We start from the raw sequence: 17,211 nt of genomic DNA, 5'->3' as shown, positions 1-17,211 counted from the left end.
CCCTTCAAGTACTGAAACACTGTGATGAGATTCTCTTTCCTTTTCCCTGGAAAGGCCTAGCTCCTTCTGTCTTTCCTCACAGAGCAGGTTCTGCAGCCCTTTGTTCATTTTTGTGTCTTCCTTGAATTGTGAGGCCCAGCAGGAGAGGCGCTGCTTCCCGTGGCCGCTGCCCGAGGAGCTGTGCTCGGGGTGATCCTCTGTGTCCCTGTCTGCCAGCGGTGCTGATCCTCTCTGTCCCTGTCTGCCAGCGGTGCTGATCCTCTGTGTCCCTGTCTGCCACCAGTGCTGATCCTCTGTGTCCCTGTCTGCCACCAGTGCTGATCCTCTCTGTCCCTGTCTGCCAGTGGTGCTGATCCTCTGTGTCCCTGTCTGCCACCAGTGCTGATCCTCTCTGTCCCTGTCTGCCACCAGTGCTGATCCTCTGTGTCCCTGTCTGCCACCAGTGCTGATCCTCTCTGTCCCTGTCTGCCAGCGGTGCTGATCCTCTGTGTCCCTGTCTGCCACCAGTGCTGATCCTCTCTGTCCCTGTCTGCCAGTGGTGCTGATCCTCTGTGTCCCTGTCTGCCACCAGTGCTGATCCTCTCTGTCCCTGTCTGCCACCAGTGCTGATCCTCTGTGTCCCTGTCTGCCACCAGTGCTGATCCTCTCTGTCCCTGTCTGCCAGCGGTGCTGATCCTCTGTGTCCCTGTCTGCCAGCCCATGGCCCAGGGTCCCTGTCTGCCACCAGTGCTGATCCGCTCTGTCCCTGTCTGCCAGCGGTGCTGATCCTCTCTGTCCCTGTCTGCCACCAGTGCTGATCCTCTGTGTCCCTGTCTGCCACCAGTGCTGATCCTCTCTGTCCCTGTCTGCCAGCAGTGCTGATCCTCTCTGTCCCTGTCTGCCACCAGTGCTGATCCTCTGTGTCCCTGTCTGCCAGCGGTGCTGATCCTCTCTGTCCCTGTCTGCCAGCGGTGCTGATCCTCTCTGTCCCTGTTTGCCAGCCCAGGGCCCAGGGTCCCTGTCTGCCAGAGCCCCTGCAGCTGCAGCCCAGACCCTGATTGCCCTCATAGCTGCAGTGCCACAGTGACTCATGGTCAGGAGATTGTCCCCTGACCCTCCACGTCCCTTTCAGCAAGGCTGCTCCCCAGACGGGCGGGTCACAGCCTGTGCTGGGCCCTGTGGTGGTGCCACCCCAGGTGCAGGGCTGTGCCCTTGTCTCTGCTGCACCTCACACTGCTCTGGCCAGCCCCATCCTTTCAGCCTGTACAGGTCTCTGAGATGCCTCTCCCTTCCGATGTGTTGACCTCAACAGCTAACCTGGTGAGGGTGCTTTCAAATCCATCCCCCAGAATGTTTGTGAGGATGTTGAACAGTGTGGGGCCCAACACAATTTCTTGGGGAACTCCACATGTGACAAGCTGGCAGCCTTAGTGAAAACCACCGATCACCACTCTCTGAGTGTGGCCTGTGCTTCAATTTTTGCACCCATCTTGCAGACCACCCATCCAGTTTGTATGTTGCCTGTTTGTCTGTGGCCAATGGTTTGCAAAAGTCTGGGCAAACAAGGTCCACTACTCTTCCCACATCAACAGGAATTGTTATTTTATTGTAGAAGGTGATTTGGGTTATAAGTTTTTATATATTTAACTTCATTATTTATTAATTTATTTAACTTTATTATTTAAGTGTTTAACATTTTCGTGTTACTCAGTTTGAAACTTTGCTGGAAAAATACTTGTCTTTTAGGCACTAAGACAGTGGAACTAGTGAGACTTTGGAACTTGAGGACTTAAAATGGATGTTTTTGTTGGAATTTAAAATTAAATTATTCTAATGGTTTGCAGCTTGACCAATTTTGGTTAAAAAATGCTAATTAATCTTGAGAAAAAAAATTTCATACTTTACATAGGATGATTAAGAAATATCCATTCTAATTTTGAAATAATTTATAGGTTTGATGAGCTTCTAGAAATTGCTTTGTGTTTATTTCTTTGCTACTTATATGTTTATAATATGACTGCCTCTGCAAGAATAAGCTGAAGATGTATTCCTCTCTAAAATACAGCACATTTGGTTATAGGAATTTATTTATTTATTTATCATTAATTATTAATTTATTTATTGATTTTGGTGCAGAAGATTATTCTGGCTTGGTGTTGATAGAATGTTAGGCATGTGTCTCAGATAAGATAGTGGAGATAAAGTCTAGGGTAGCAGGAAAAAAAAGGAATTCTGAAAGAAGCTGTTGAAATGTGTAATGTAATTTGTGTCCGGGTGCCTGTGAGTTTTACCTGTAATGCAATTTGTCTCCAGGTGCCAGTAAGTTTTACTTGTAATGTAATTTGTATCCAGGTGCCAGTGAGTTTGACCTAAGGAGGTTGTATCAAAGTAAATGTTAAATGGAGCTGTGATGTTTATAACTTTTTATATCCTTGCGGTCATTAAAGAATTGGCAGTCTGTATAAGAGATATGGTGCTAGCTTTCATGTTCCTGCCTAATCTCAACTCTGATAATAAAATGCAAAGTGACATTGTTTTAGAGTAGAAAAATACTAGATTAAACCACCCTTAAAAAAAAAAATTGTGTGCAATGGATGTGGATTCTTTGCATATGTAGTCAATGAAAGGACATAGAGTCCACTTCTTTGACAGAAAGGCTTATGTAAGGTGCTAGAGTGTTAATACTTCAGCCAAATCTCATCCTTTTCTACATGTCATCATTTTGTTTTCTGTGTCAGCACAATCTTCCAAGCATAAGTGCTTTGGGCAATGCTAGGTGCTTTGCCTGTTGAGGCATAGTAGAACTAGATTACTGAAACTGGAGTTTCAAACCAAGGAGAGGCTGTGCACTGGAGAGAACTTAGGCTAACAGGTGAAAACATGAAGCTGATTTCTGTTTAGATAAGAATCTATTTGGGCAGATAACTTATTGTGAAGGTATATGATTCAGTGTTTAGAAAGGATTTGATTTATCCCTCCTTTCTTCCTGCTAGAGCTCTAAATATCCTGTAAAAGTTCCATAAAGTAAGGTTGGCCTTATGTGGTACTATTGAATGTCTAGCATGATAGGCCTAAACTGGGTTTTTTATTTAATAATAATAAAAACAATTACTTGAAGCTTTTGGAGAATTTTAGTAAGAACAACAACAGAAAAAAATCCCTCCTGGAATTGCATTGCAATTGAACCTAAAATACTTGTATTAATGTTATGTTAATATGCATAGTATTTTATTTTCATAGCCAAGTTTGAATAGGAATTTTCTGAGTAAATATTTTTGTATTCTTATTAGTTCTCTTTACATATATTTTGAGCACTTATTCTTTTGATGCATATCTGTTATAAAAACAGGGTGTAACTAGTCTCTTTAGTTATGAGTTCTACTCAGATGTAGTAATGAGTGTTTCAAAGTGCTACATGTGTGAACTGGGTGAGAGTGCAAGTCAGCTGATTCTATGGAAATTAATTCTGTCATTCTGATATCTAGAGAATATCCTTGTCTTAGCATAGTTAGTTGTGCACATTTCTGATAACGCAATTAAGTATTGTTTTGTTTTGTTTTGTATTTTCAGGTGGCATGAAGAAATCTGTGGTCATGTGGAATATCCCTGCCGTTTCCAAAATCCTGCTGCCAGGTTGCAAGCAGTCATTCCTTATAGAGTCTTTGCTCCCTGGTGCCTTATGGAAAGTTGTGAAGAATATTTGCTTCAGCTAGTTCCTCAGTGCCTCTCAGCTGCTTATGCCACACTGGGTACCCACCCCTTTTCCAGGCTTGATATTCTGATAGTTCCTTCCAACTTTTCCAGCCTGGGAATGGCTAGGTAAAGAAACTTATTAGTATTCAATCTGCTGTATTTTGTTAGACTCTTTCTTGCCAGCTAGTTAACAGTGTCAAGTTGCTGTCAATATAAAGTTGCTGAGCTATTTTTCTTAAACCAAACTTACAACTCTTGTTCCGACTTCATGTGAGTAGGTTTGTTTCCCTCCTTTGCAACCTTTAATTTTAGTTTTTACAGGGCATAGGGAAGGGAAATATAAGCTTATTAGAAATGCGGGTGTAAATTCTTACATTTGTCAAACAGAAATTCTTTAGTTGGTTCTGTTGATCTAAATACTTGATATCATTGTCTTGTTTTCTTTTGGCATTGATTTTAGCCTTATATTTTGACAGAATAGTAGTATGTTAAAATCCAAATCTAGGGTTTCTTCACAAGCATTTCCAAAGTGTGGGTTTCTAGTCAAACACTTATCTTCACAAGCTGAAGGCAAATAGATAGGATTATATTATCAAGTTTTCATGGAATTGCGAAGGTTTTCAAGCCCATCCAGGTACCAAGCCTGTCCAGGTACCTCTGAATGGCATCTGTTCCCTCCAGCAATTTGACTGTACCACTCAGATTGGTGTCATCAGCAAACTGGCTGTGTGCATGTGATCCCGTTGTCTGTGTCTGTTTAAAATATACTGAACAGTGCCAGTCCTATTACTGACCCCTGAGGATACCACTCATCACTGTTCTCCTCTTGGACAATGAGTCATTCACTGCAACCCTTTTGAATGTGACCATCCAACCAATTCCTTATCCACTGAGTGGTCCTTCCATAAAATCTGTCTCTCCATTTTAGAGACAAAGATATTGTGCAGGACAGTGCCAATGCTTTTCATTCAAGTAGATGAGATCACTTTCTTTTCCCTTGTCCACCACTGTTGTAACCCCATCTTAGAACGCCACCAAACTTCTCAGTCATGATTTGTCAGTAGTACAGCCATGTTGGCTGTCACCAATCACCGCTTTATCTTTGATGTGCCTTGGCATAGTTTCCAGAAGGATCTGCTCCATGCTTTTGCTGGACCTTGAGTAGAGACTGGCTGGCCTGTAGTTCCCCAGATCATCCTTCTGTACTTTTCTAAAAATGGGGGTTTTATTTCCTTTTCCAGTCACTGGGAACTTCACTGATGCAAATAAGATCATGGCCTTACAGGCCATATTTGTTCCCCATACTGCATGCATTAGCATGGAGGATTTTAAGCTGGGCCCTTGAGGAAACTGACTTATTGGCTGAAATTCTTTTGTGGTGCTCCTCAGGTGCCCTTGTGCTGACCTGTGACCTCTCTCCAGGCTCTGGGCATCAAATGAGTGGGGTGGATTGAGGTTCCCCTTCCCCAGCAATTTGAATTTAAAGCTATCTTCTCCAACCTGGCAAGCCTAGGTCTGAAGATGCTCTTACCCTTCTCTGACCAATGGACCCCATCACCAGGCCAGGTTTCACAAAGCGGGTCCCATGGTGAAACCAAATCGTGGTGACTTTAACCAGTCTTATAATCTTTAGCTGATTGGACTGGCCGTTTCAAGCTGTAGACTTTTTTTCCTATATCTTTCCTCTTGCAATCCTCTTTTGGGTTAAAAGTTGAAAATTATGTTGACACATTTACAATATTGTATAGGTTTTAGTAGAAGTTTACTTGCTTTTTTAATTTCATCTAGATCTAGAAAATGTAAAATTTTAGCATTCAGTCACCCTTTTCTGTCATATAAGGCTTGCTGCTTTCTAGATCCCTTTTGCTGGTTACTGAGTTTTCAATGATAGTTCTTCACTCAATGAAGGCATCAAGTTGGTTTGTGCACCTACCACAGGTTCTCCAGTTCTTTGCCTGGTGGTTTGATTTGAAGTGCGGTGTGGTACTGTGTGCCATATTCTTGAAGCCATATGAAATTTGCTGCTGCTCAGCAGTCTTCTGTGACTTCAAAGGCATGGTACTAAAAGGTTGGCACAGGGCCTTGCTATAATTGGGAAAGAATCCAGCCATTTGACTTAGCTGTGAGATAAGAGCAGGGATCTGTGGAATCGTGAAAGGCAAGACACACAAATAGTTCTAAATGAAAGAGAAAGCATACAGTGATGTCTGGGCCAAAATTACAGTACAGTACAGTAGGAGAAATCTTCATGATTTAGTTGTTGATATGCTATTGCTCTATGGGAAATTTTCAGTGCCTCCTCTGCATGTACCTTTCTCAGAATTTATAGGAAAAAGGTACCTACAGGGAATTCTGTTGCAAAACTATTTGTCATTATCTGAGTCCAGACTATGTGTTCAGAACACTATAATTGTGTTTTATTTGTGAAGGACATGAGAAAAAGCTGTGCTTTTATTCCCCTATGCTTCATCTAACCACTTGCTTGGTCAGTTCCAAGCAATTGATATCATTGAAAATAGGGATGAAAGAAGGGGTGTGCATACTTCCTGATGCCTGTCATTTAACAGTGCATCAAGCCAAACACATTCAAATTTTTTAAAATTTAACTAATGTAAGAACTAATTTAAGATGTTTAAATGTCAAGTTGTATTTGGGCAGGAGATTGTTAAGTGACTCATAATAGCTCATTTGTTCTTGCTGTATGTGATTTTTCCAATAGAAGCTTCTGTGTATATAGCAACTTAAATGGTTAATTCCTATGCATGCAATGATAATTGCCTAAATTGCTTAAGCTAACAATAAGCTGTGTGCAAATCCATGTCAAAACCCATGCAAAGAAAAAAGAGTTAGCTATTACCTTGGGTTAAAAAGGTTGCTATAGTGTTTATTTTTTTATCTTCTAGTCTATCTGTAGCAGTACAAACATAATACAGCATGCCAGCACATAGAAGCTGTTCTTATGAGAACTTTAATTGGACTCCTGTCTACCAGGGTAGGAAACAGACATGAATTTTAGTAATTACCTGAAGTATTAGTCTTTTACAGCATTTGGCACTTTTCTTTGTTCCTCCATTAATTATACTTACCGTGTTTTTCGCATCTCAAAATGCTTCTTCTTATTTAGGAGAGATGTTTCCCCAACACATTAGATTGTGGTATGAAATTATGATAGTTCTTGCACAGAATTATCTAATTAGGTGTTTTGAACTGCCTATTTCAGTGACAGCTACTGTGGGTCAGCTGCATTTCTCTTGAAGTCTGACAGATGCATTATGAGCAAAACCATAGTTGAAAGCATATTCATTGTACTTGTGTTTTCTGTTCATATTTTCCTGTGTTTTTAAATTTGCTATGGACTTCTCTATGGAAATATATTTATAGAGGAAATACAAAAATTATTTCCTCTTGCTTCCTATAGATCTTTGAAGATGGAGGGTTTAGTTTTGCACACTTTAATTTTACACTGTTTTAATTTAAGTGATTCTGTATAGATTCTCCTAAATTCATGCTAGTAAAAGCATGATGTAGCCTACACATCTTTGTTGGTGATATTATATTGAACTATACAGAAATTAAAAGCATTGTGTGCCAAATTTAAGTAGCTTAAAAGCCTGAGATTCAATGCCTTCTCTAGAATGTTGAGAATCTCACAAACATGTAACAGCAGTTAGTTACCTAATTTTAAGTTCTTTCACTAGCAGAAGAGAGTGAATTGGAGTAAAAGGAATAGGGAAGTGTGTGAGATTACAAGGCCCTAGAGATTCTAATTAGGTTGTTCGTGGAAGAGATCCTTGACCATACACTGCATTGAAAGGTGCATGTCATTTATGCACTCAGAGAACTAAGAGGTTAAAATCAGATTAAAAGTAGCACTATGTTTTGATGCTGTTGATGATATGGTACTTCCTGAGGAGTTGTTGGCCCCATTGGCATTTAAATATCAGAAGTATTTCACATTTGGAGATGCTCTCATATGAGCCTGCAGTTGCACATTAACAGAGCTGAAGGAAAGATTTCAGGTGAAAAGTAGGGTATTCTGTGTATTCGCTGGTTGTTTGGGCTCTTCAAATCAGTTCACTCCCCATCCAGTTTTGTAGATCCCATTTGAAATCCTAGTGTTCAGACATCTCTTCTCACAATTCTTTTTTTCAGAACCTGAAGAGACTCTGAATTCCTTGTTATTTTTCATTCCCTGAGGAAAAACATTATTTCAAATACAGAAACTCTAACTTTTAGTACCACCTGAGCCTGCACTTGAGACTTTTCTTGCAGCGTTTAACTATTTTAGCTTTTTCACAGTCACACCAATTCCTTGTGTTTTTGTGGTGTTAGAAACTGCTTAGCAGCTTTCTACTTCTTGAGAGCAAATGTGCTGATGTTTATTTTACTCTCCTGAGAACTGTAAGCCTTTGCATTCAGTTGAAATTCCCTTTTTGAAACAATGGTTTTTAAACTTTTGTTTCCAGCACACATTGTTTGAATAACGTAAGATTACCGCTTTTTCTGTTTGAATTAATGTATTAATGTACTAGTTTTGTACTAAGTGCTTATCCTTGTACCATGTATAAATAATCTTTCTAAGTGCATCACATGTTGCTGGGATCTAGAAGAGTATGATGAGGAAAGTGTCCTTTGGCATATACCACACTCCTAGTTTTTCCTGACACTCTTAGTACTAATAGTGACTGTGGGATAGATGGACATCTGGTCTAATCTAGTTCATCTGTACTTACAGACGATTTTGCCCAGCTAAGCTAGTGGAACCAAAGAACTTCTGAGCAAAATTCTGACGTGTTCAAAACAGGGTCCTACTGTTAGATAATTTTAATTCTATTTAGGCTCTAAAATTAGTGGCCTTATTTTCAACTCTGCTGGACACCCTTGAAACCCAAATGGTGTTTGATAATGAGGATGCTTGGAATATTTATAAATCAGGTCTGCTGGCTAAATATGGATTTAGCAACCCAGCTTTAAATTCCTGTTCATAAAGATCTTACTCACTCTTCTCCTGTCATGCTAAAAAATTGTCTTTGGTACATACACCTTTCTTCTTTGAAGAAAGAATATCTATTTCTTCAAAAAATCTTGTATCAGCAGAACTCTTGAGTCTTTCCAGTCTATGTCACCAAGGTTGTTAACTTCTTAAATTAAAAAGAGAGAAGGCTGAAGCAGCCTCTTTGATCAGTGCATCTGTAGCCATCATTTGTCTGTTCTGTATGTCTGCAGTGTTATGATGACAACTGATAAGTCCATAGAAAATCAGCCAGGACTGCTGGAAAACATTCAAATGTCAAAGTTAAATGTAAAACCTTTAATATTGTTCAGTCTTGCAGAACTGCATTTTACTATTTGATACTACTGTAAAAGCCTTTTCTGAGTCAATACAAATGTAGACACACTTTTTTGCACATTTCCAGTTGTTTTAATTTGACAAAATATTCACAAGAGTAATCCTTTAACATTTGGTCTATTTTTTGCATATCACTAGTTGGTTATCTGCACAGAAATAATCATGTACAAAAATATAAAGCAAAAAGTAAAAATATGGTGGAAGAAAAATTGAGTCTTGGCTGTGATAGTGGTAAATCAGTATGTGGCTGTACAACACAGACATATGGACCTAGTGGCATTTAGAAGTTGCATGAATTGACACAAAGAGGTAACCAGGGCAACCATCACTTTGCAGCTGAAATGCAAAGAGTAGATTTATTTCATTGACCCACTAACAACATTGGGCAGAGACCCAGAGGAACACAGGCTCTGTTACGCTTAGTTCATCCCAGTGCAAAGAGACCCACAGCAGCACAGCCTCTGCTAGGCTTGGTTCGCCCGAGGGCACTGTGCGGTGCCTGCTGCCTGCCCCAATATATCTCATGCACACACTGCTCATTACAAGGCAGTATTTTTATGATCTTGCTCTCTCCCAGCAAGAGGCTCAAGCATGTGGAGCGTTATCTCTGGGCAGGAATTCTACTTCTCCAAACAGGTAGATAATGAACACTAGGCATAATAAATGGAATTTTACAACAGTGACAGTTGTAGCATTCCCGCCTGCAAGGCTAGTTAGAGAGAAACTATTCTCTCATTTTGCCAAATCTTCTGCCTTTAATCCTTTCTTGAAGATATTTGCTGACCCTTAGCTGAAGTCTGAAGTATGCTTTGGTACCACTGCAATCACTGTCCTCCATCCAGTTGTCATTTTGGTATCAAAACAGGATTTGGAGTACTTGAGGTGTAATGTATTTTCTTATTAATGCACCTTGTTGGTCTATTAACTCATAATGTTAGAATTGCTGTTTTAACAGAGAAGCCAGATGTGTGTTCTGCAGCATCAGTGGGGTTTCTTTTGCATTTCCGATGGTTTTCCAAAGAGGTTTCTCAGTGCTTTTGGAAGACAAGGTACAATATTTGCCTATCATAAGATGCTTCTCTTATGGGATAGTATCACAAGACGATAACATCTCAGTCTGACATTACTGACCAAAATTGATACAAAAAAGGATGTTTTAGAACATGCAGACTTACTTATGTTTCAGGTATGCAACTTTACATTGTTACTATCTGTTTTATGAGATGAATAAAGAATTTTAGGAGTTTAAAAATCACTTGCTACTTTTGCTGTGTGGCACATGAATTTTTAAAAGGGCTTTTGGTCATTGAAGCTGGAGAGGTAGTGGGGCTTTTTTGATGCTACTGTAGAACGGTAACTACGTGTTTTTGAATTCTAGGATTAGAATTATGGCAGAGCCTGTTAACATCATTAGAGTTAAATGTGCCTAAGCATTTCCAATATAAACTTGTATTTCAGTGGTTTATAGCTGTAAAGGCCTGTTCCCAGCTTAAAGGTGACATTTAGTGGTTTGGCTTAGGAAAAATGGGTGTGGCTATTGTACACACACATGTGAGAGACCAGCATGTTTCTATGCACACTGTATTTGTATATCTATCTATCTATCTATCTATATATATATATAGTTTATGTGTATGCCTAATATAATCCATACCTGCCCTTTATATATGTGCATATATAGCTGTGTAGGTAATACGAATGATTTTATTTTTGTTATATGAGTTGCTTGGCATTTATAAAGTAAAAGTATAATTTTCCCTCAAAAGTGACCTGTTTATAGAGAGCTAGAACATGGAGAAATGAGAAAATTAATTGTCATTATTGAACACTGAGTTTGTGATTTTGAAATTAATTTTCAGAATTCTTTCTCCTGTGTCTTACTTTATCTCTCTCAACTCTTTTCTCCTACCAATAGAGATGATTATTGAAAATTACTTTTGCTTATAGATCAGTAGCAATATAGTCTTATCTATTGTTTAATATTCAGTCAGCAACATTAGACCATTCCACTTAACTTTCTGAATTATATAAATAGTAGAGTGCTCATAAATGCAGAGATTTTGCATGTATATGCTGTGAGTGGTAAGAAAGAAGATAATAAATGCTGTCAATTGTTTTGAGCCATAAGTTTAATTTTTAAAGGGCCAAAAGAAATACAGTGTTCAAGGCAGCCAGAGGCCTCTGTCATGCAATTATCTCTGATCTGACTTGCCATACCAAGCATGGGAAGCTTTCTTAGTCTCTATGATAATTAGTAGTAGTCTGCAATTTACCAGCCCACCTAGGAAGAACCTGAACCAGATTTTAGATTTTAAATGTAGACTGCAGGACCAATCGTACTTAAAACAGATGGAAGTACAGAGAAATCATTAAATCCATGCATATTACTTTACCTCTGGCATCAATTGCCAGGTGCTAATGCTTTTTGCTGTAGATTTGGTTTCAAGCTGAAAAAGCCGCACCAAAATTATGCAAACAAATTGGTGGCTTTATTTTCCTTTTTGTTTGTAGTTTTGTTTGTTTTGTTGCTAACAGGAGTATGGTTTAAGGATCCCTAGCCCTTTTCTTGTATGAGTAGTTTGCTGGTGACAAGCTCAGAGGAGGCTAAGAGAAGTTATGTTCCTAAAAACCATGATGCTGCTGAGCAAAAACTATGCAGTCCTGCCCTTATGAGTAGTAGTGAGGAGTATGAGCAGTTGAGTGATCTATTCCTGAGCTCCATCTTTTGGCTCTGGGCAGGGAAACTTTTTGGTTAGTCACAGAGAGTTGGGTAGGCAGTTTTGATTTGCCTCTGCTCTGCTTGCCAACCCTGGCCAGGAGCAATAATTTTGGCTACAACTATGACACCACACTGTGCCCAGTGTTGGGCTGCATGTTTATGTCAGAGACGCAAAGTGAATCAGGCCTCTGCTAGCATTATTAGCAGGTAGGAGAATATGTTGCATGAGAAGAGGTGGATAGAGCTAGATTTGTTCAGCCTGGGAAAAGATATTACTAACTGAGACTAATCACTGTCTCCTGCTACCTGAGGGCGTGGTTGCAGAAAAAGAGAGCCAAAGCCATGGTTCTCTCAGAAATAGGGAAAATATATGGAGCAACATTCACAAGCTGTAGTGATAGATTTCAGAGTAGATACAAGGAACCACATTTATTGAGGATAAGCACTGAAACAGGTGGTCCAGGGAGCTTGTGGAACGTCCATCTCAGGAGGCGGTGAAAAGAGGCCTCTTCAGGCTTGATTTTTTTTTTCCTGAGATTCCAAGCCTTCAGTGCTTTTACCTGTGCTACTCCGTTGGTTTTATGTTCTGTTACAAATGACACCTCCTCCACCATATTACCTGTATGAATTCATTCATGTTGCCATAGTATTTGAGAGCTTTTCAACAATTAAAGTTGTTTTCAGAAAATCTGGGAAAGTAGTAGGAATGCATTCTTATTTTGCAGGTAACTAATTGGTGGGTATAGATGTTACAGGAGATCTTTTGAAGAAACACATATATCCTAATTCCTTTCTCCTGTCCTCTCCCTTTTAAAGGTTAAGTAAGGAACTGTGCCCATGTCTTTTCGACCTAAACCGAGTGTTCTAACATTTCACCAGCCTTTCCAACCTTTTCTTGTTTGTGATAGTAGGTACTAGCTACCTTCCAAGTTTGAAAGGTATACTCCAAACTTCTGGGCTGCTAGAACTAACAAAAATCTGTCTTTAATTGAAATAAAGTATGGTATTCTGGTTTTTCCTCTTTGTTTTTTTTTAAAAATACAAGCATTTTCATTATTACCTCTAATCCTGGAAGATGCAAGTTTCACAGGTAGAAGTTTCAGTACACTAAAAATAATAACAGCTATTGAAATTGATGGTGAGGAATGGGATTTTTAGTCACAGCAGATCTAATACCCTGATAGAGGGTTATAATATTAGTCTTATTGCATATGGTGTCATCTTCTATGAAATGTTTTGACAATAGACTGATTCTATTCAGTTCTTTAGAATTTGATTCAGAAAGTGGTTAAGCCTTTGGAAATGCCCACTGGGTACTCCTGCAGCATGATTGGTTCAAGAAAACCTGTATATATGCTATTGTGAATGTGGGTAGTGGTGGTTTCATTTAGTGGTGCAATGTTTTGTCCAATGTCAATTTTACTGTTTGATTTAGTTGAATGAAGGAGACATATTTCTTAAAATGTTTGTTGTTTTGTTTTCCACCGGGAAATCGTTTTAGGTGATGTACAGTTACAATATGGGATATTTCATTAGTGATTAAAGTTAAGTGTGACTATCATGATTATTTTTCTAAGTATTTTTATCTTTCTAATGATGTATGTAGAGCTCAGACTGAACCAACAGTATAGTATTATACAAGAAAAATGGCTTTAATTATTTTCTTGTGCATCTCCCAATCCCTTAAAAAGTCCCCACAATAAGCAAGCAAACAAAATCCTCTTGCCCCGTCTTCATCTTTCAGTTCTACAACAAGTGTTCATGCTTAACTCTGTGGAAAAATATGAATCCATGAGCTGTAAATCACTTATCTGTTTTAAAATGTGTAATTTTTTGAAATAATGTAAAAGTAATTTAAATGGCTAAATAAGTGCAAAATCTGTTCCTTCTCCAAACATAAGACATGCAGTTTATGATTGAATCTGTTTTAAATTAGTGCCTATATTTTTGGTTTGGTTTTCCACCTAATGTGTCCAAAGAGGCAATTCAGTTTTGCCCATACAATTTCAACTTCAGCAGCCAGGTAATATATACAGACAATGGAATTTCTTATTTTTAATATAATACATTGAATGTTATGGTCACAGTAATGCTTGTGTAAATAATGAGTGATTCCAGTAAGTTCTGGGTAGATCTGTCCTACATGAATGATCATAATTTGTCTGTGAAACCTCAAATTTTATGGCTAAATCGTAAAAAAATATAGGGGTGGGTGTCCTTGTAAATATTTGTTCTTTTCAGCTGTTAGTTGAGATGAGGTAATAAACACTAATGTTCCTAATTTTTATGATGTATACTGAGATATTGTTGAAAATAGGAGTTCTTGTGCAAATCTTTATTTATACTATGGTTTAGAGCTTGTTGGACAAAAAGCTGATTCTAGTGATGGCTTCCTCCTCTTATTTATTTAAAACTTTTGGCACATTGGAATAGGAATTCATTCTCTTACCTGTGATTTATACAGATGTCGTCTTTGTTGGATGACTGGTCAGTTGTATTCAAAGTCACTTTCTGTGAACATAGCAATTAAGCATCTTTACCTTTAGCCCTTTTTGCCTATCAAATGAAACCAGGAATAGAGACCTGACTTTCTACTACATGTGTCAGCTACAGGCTCTTTAGAGAGGGATGTGAAAGACTGTGTTCGCACACTTCCACTGCAATGCTAATAATGCTTCTTACACATGGAAGAAGAAGATGAGGGAAAAAGAAAAGGATGGAAATAACCCCTTCACGGCATCTCCATGTCGTGATTCCAGTGTGTGTTATACTATGTTCTGAGTACATTTGGTTTAATGATTTGACAGAGGCCTAATTGCTAATTCTCTCTTGCTTTCAGCTGCAGGGGTATAGAAACTGCCAGGAGGTAGTGTGGAGGAAGGCAGAGCCATGGTTTTGAAATAGATGTGTTGTGAGGAAGATCAGATAGAGGATAAGCTGAGGGGAATCATAGAATCATTTAGATTGGAAAAGACTCTTAAGGTCATTGAGTCCAGTCATTACTCTAATACTGCCAAGTCCACCACTAAACCATGTTCCTAATTGTCACATCAACATATCTTTGAAATAGATTTCTTTTAAATAGAAAACATATCTTTTAAATATCCATTGAGAGCAACTCAACCACTTCTCTAAGCTGCCTGTTCTGCTGTTTAATAACCCTTCTGGTGAGGAAATTTTTCCTAATATCAAAACTAAATGTCCCCTGGCACATCTTGAGGCCATTTCTTCTTGTCCTGTTGTGTGTTGCTTGGGAGAGGAGATTGATGGAAATGAGTAATGACATAGGATCTGTGAGGGAACAAGCCAGAAAATTTAGCTAGTGAACATATTCCAGGCACCATATCAGTAGGTGTGTTTTTGCACAGCTTAGTGAAAACCAGGAAATTTCTTTCTAAGCTTTCAAATTATGTATTTGACACCTCTGAAGATAAATTTTTTGAATTAATTAAGTTGCTGCAGTATCACTTTGTGAATATTATTTCTGGCTGTTATTATTTTAATTTTGTGTAGTGACTGAAAGCCACAGTAAAGGAGTAGTCTTCTAAAAGTGCCTAATTTGAGCAGGGACTGCATAGCCCTATGAAACAATTCCTATGGAACGCTTTTCTGTTTGGTCGTGTAAAGGGAGTACTACAGCAATACTTGTTTTCTGAAACTTCATAAACTTCATATATTACACAATTTCATTGTGTAAATCCATAATTTCTGCAGACTTGGATTATTGCCCTGTTGAAGGATTCTTTTCCCTTTATTTGGGAATATGTGCATGTTAGATTGCTCTTTAGGGATCTGAGCATCCTTGGGAACATTCTGAAGTGGCAGAAGTAAATGGTAGACAAAAGAGATGAACATGTTCATAGACTGTTGCAGTTGTTTGTTGATTTTGCAGCTTGTTGGAATATTTTGTAATTAGTAGTAGTTTGTGTCTGGTTTTGTGGGACTTTTAAGCAAATTGACCCAAAAGTTCTTTTGATTAAGAACAAACCAAAATCCTGCCCAAAACTGTGAAACAAGGTTACCAAAGGCTTTATGTATTTTTGCACTGATTTAAAGGGGTTTTTTTCACCTCTACAAGCAGGGCTTTTTTGAGTGAATTTCCGATGGACTGGTGCTAGAAGAGCCTACTTTTCATATTGTTCCTTTTCCTTCTCAAAAGTTAAATTCAAAATAGAAGCTGTGATAAGAGGAAATTCAAGTCTAAATTGGTTGTGAAGCAAGTGGAAGGACCACAGAATGCTTACAAACAGAAAGAAATACCTGTCTAAGATTTATGTTTCTCCTAGTCTGAGAGTGAGACTTTTCCTGCTGATTTTGGTATTTTTCCAGAAGTGTGATTGTCAGGTAATTTCAAGTGAGCAACAGAATAGGGGCTTTTAGATCTTAATACACAAATAATAAACTGTTTACTTTGGGGCAGAGATTCGAGGTTCTGGGTTTTTTTCCTTCCAGAAAGCTTGAGAAGAAAGACAAATTAGAGGGGGAAAAAATAGCATAACTCAAAAGAATCCAGACAGGACATTTAGAACATCAAAACAAAGTGGTGGAGATGAGGTGTTTCTTTGCAAGTAATAGTTTTTCTTGTAACCATGTATTTCTACATTTCTCCACAAGGCTTCCCACAACTTATCACTATCATCTTCTGTAGTTAGTGGAATCATTTATGGATTGTTAAGAATAATTCCTCTTCTATGGCCACCATAAGAGTTTGTAAGATTATTGTTTCAATTTTACTAATATTTCCTTTCTGAGTGCTAAGTGATGAGATAGGGGTTAAATAAGGCCTTCACCACTACACTGCTCAGCAGTGGGGATTTGGATCTTGTGGTTTTCCAGTGGTTTAGGGTTAGTTTCTGTTAAGCCGTTTCTCCAGGAAATTCTTATACAAACAAAATCTGGTGGTAAAATCTCTGACTTTATATAAATCAGGAGATATGAATACCTCTCTCATCACAATTGGGGTTTTATTTATATTTGGGGGTTTTTTGAGGCCTTCTGCAAGTACTTTATGATATACTCTAATCATTGCCTCTGACTGGTAACTTTATCTTCTAGATCTCAGTTTAGTTTTAGGTCTTATTTATGCTTGAGCTCTTTGAAAACTTATCTCAAGGTGTCTTTTTTAATAACACTGGCACTTTGGGTTTTCCCCACTTTTTTTCAGCTGTTGCAAGTCTTTATTCTCAGTTCCATAACATTCACCCCCTCTATGCTATTGTACAGTTAAGTTTCTTTTCCTAATATATTGTAATTTGGTACTAGCTTTGATCATGACCATTCAGTTAAGTCTCCCTCTGCTTAATGACTTGGATCCTATACTTCCTGTATTTGTTATTCTTCCTGTTTCTTTGCTGTCATATCAATCTGTCATTTGGGAGACTTCATTCCTGAAGGACAGTTTTATTTAATTTGTAATGTCAAGAAGCTATTTGAACTTAGACTATCCTTTTCACTTGAACATTTTGCTAAT

The 17,211-nt window shown here is 38.5% G+C and overlaps 1 protein-coding gene across 11 annotated transcripts in view; it reads left to right on the top strand.

Annotated features, from left to right (window-relative positions):
* AOPEP (aminopeptidase O (putative)) overlaps positions 1–17,211 on the top strand; it is a 184,998-nt gene that overhangs the window by 23,637 nt on the left and 144,150 nt on the right. For all 11 annotated transcript variants that reach the window (XR_013179820.1, XR_013179819.1, XR_013179818.1 and 8 more), the window contains one exon: positions 3,550–3,798. Coding sequence is in view for 5 of the 11 variants with exons in the window: in XM_054652037.2 (XP_054508012.2) it covers positions 3,550–3,798 (249 nt within the window). In the remaining 6 variants the exon portion in view is untranslated. The remainder of the gene's footprint in view (positions 1–3,549; positions 3,799–17,211) is intronic.

This window comes from Agelaius phoeniceus, chromosome Z (assembly GCF_051311805.1).
Source record: "Agelaius phoeniceus isolate bAgePho1 chromosome Z, bAgePho1.hap1, whole genome shotgun sequence".
NCBI lineage: Eukaryota > Metazoa > Chordata > Aves > Passeriformes > Icteridae > Agelaius > Agelaius phoeniceus.
Note: the sequence above shows the minus strand (reverse complement) of the source record. Positions and strands in the feature narration are given on the sequence as shown.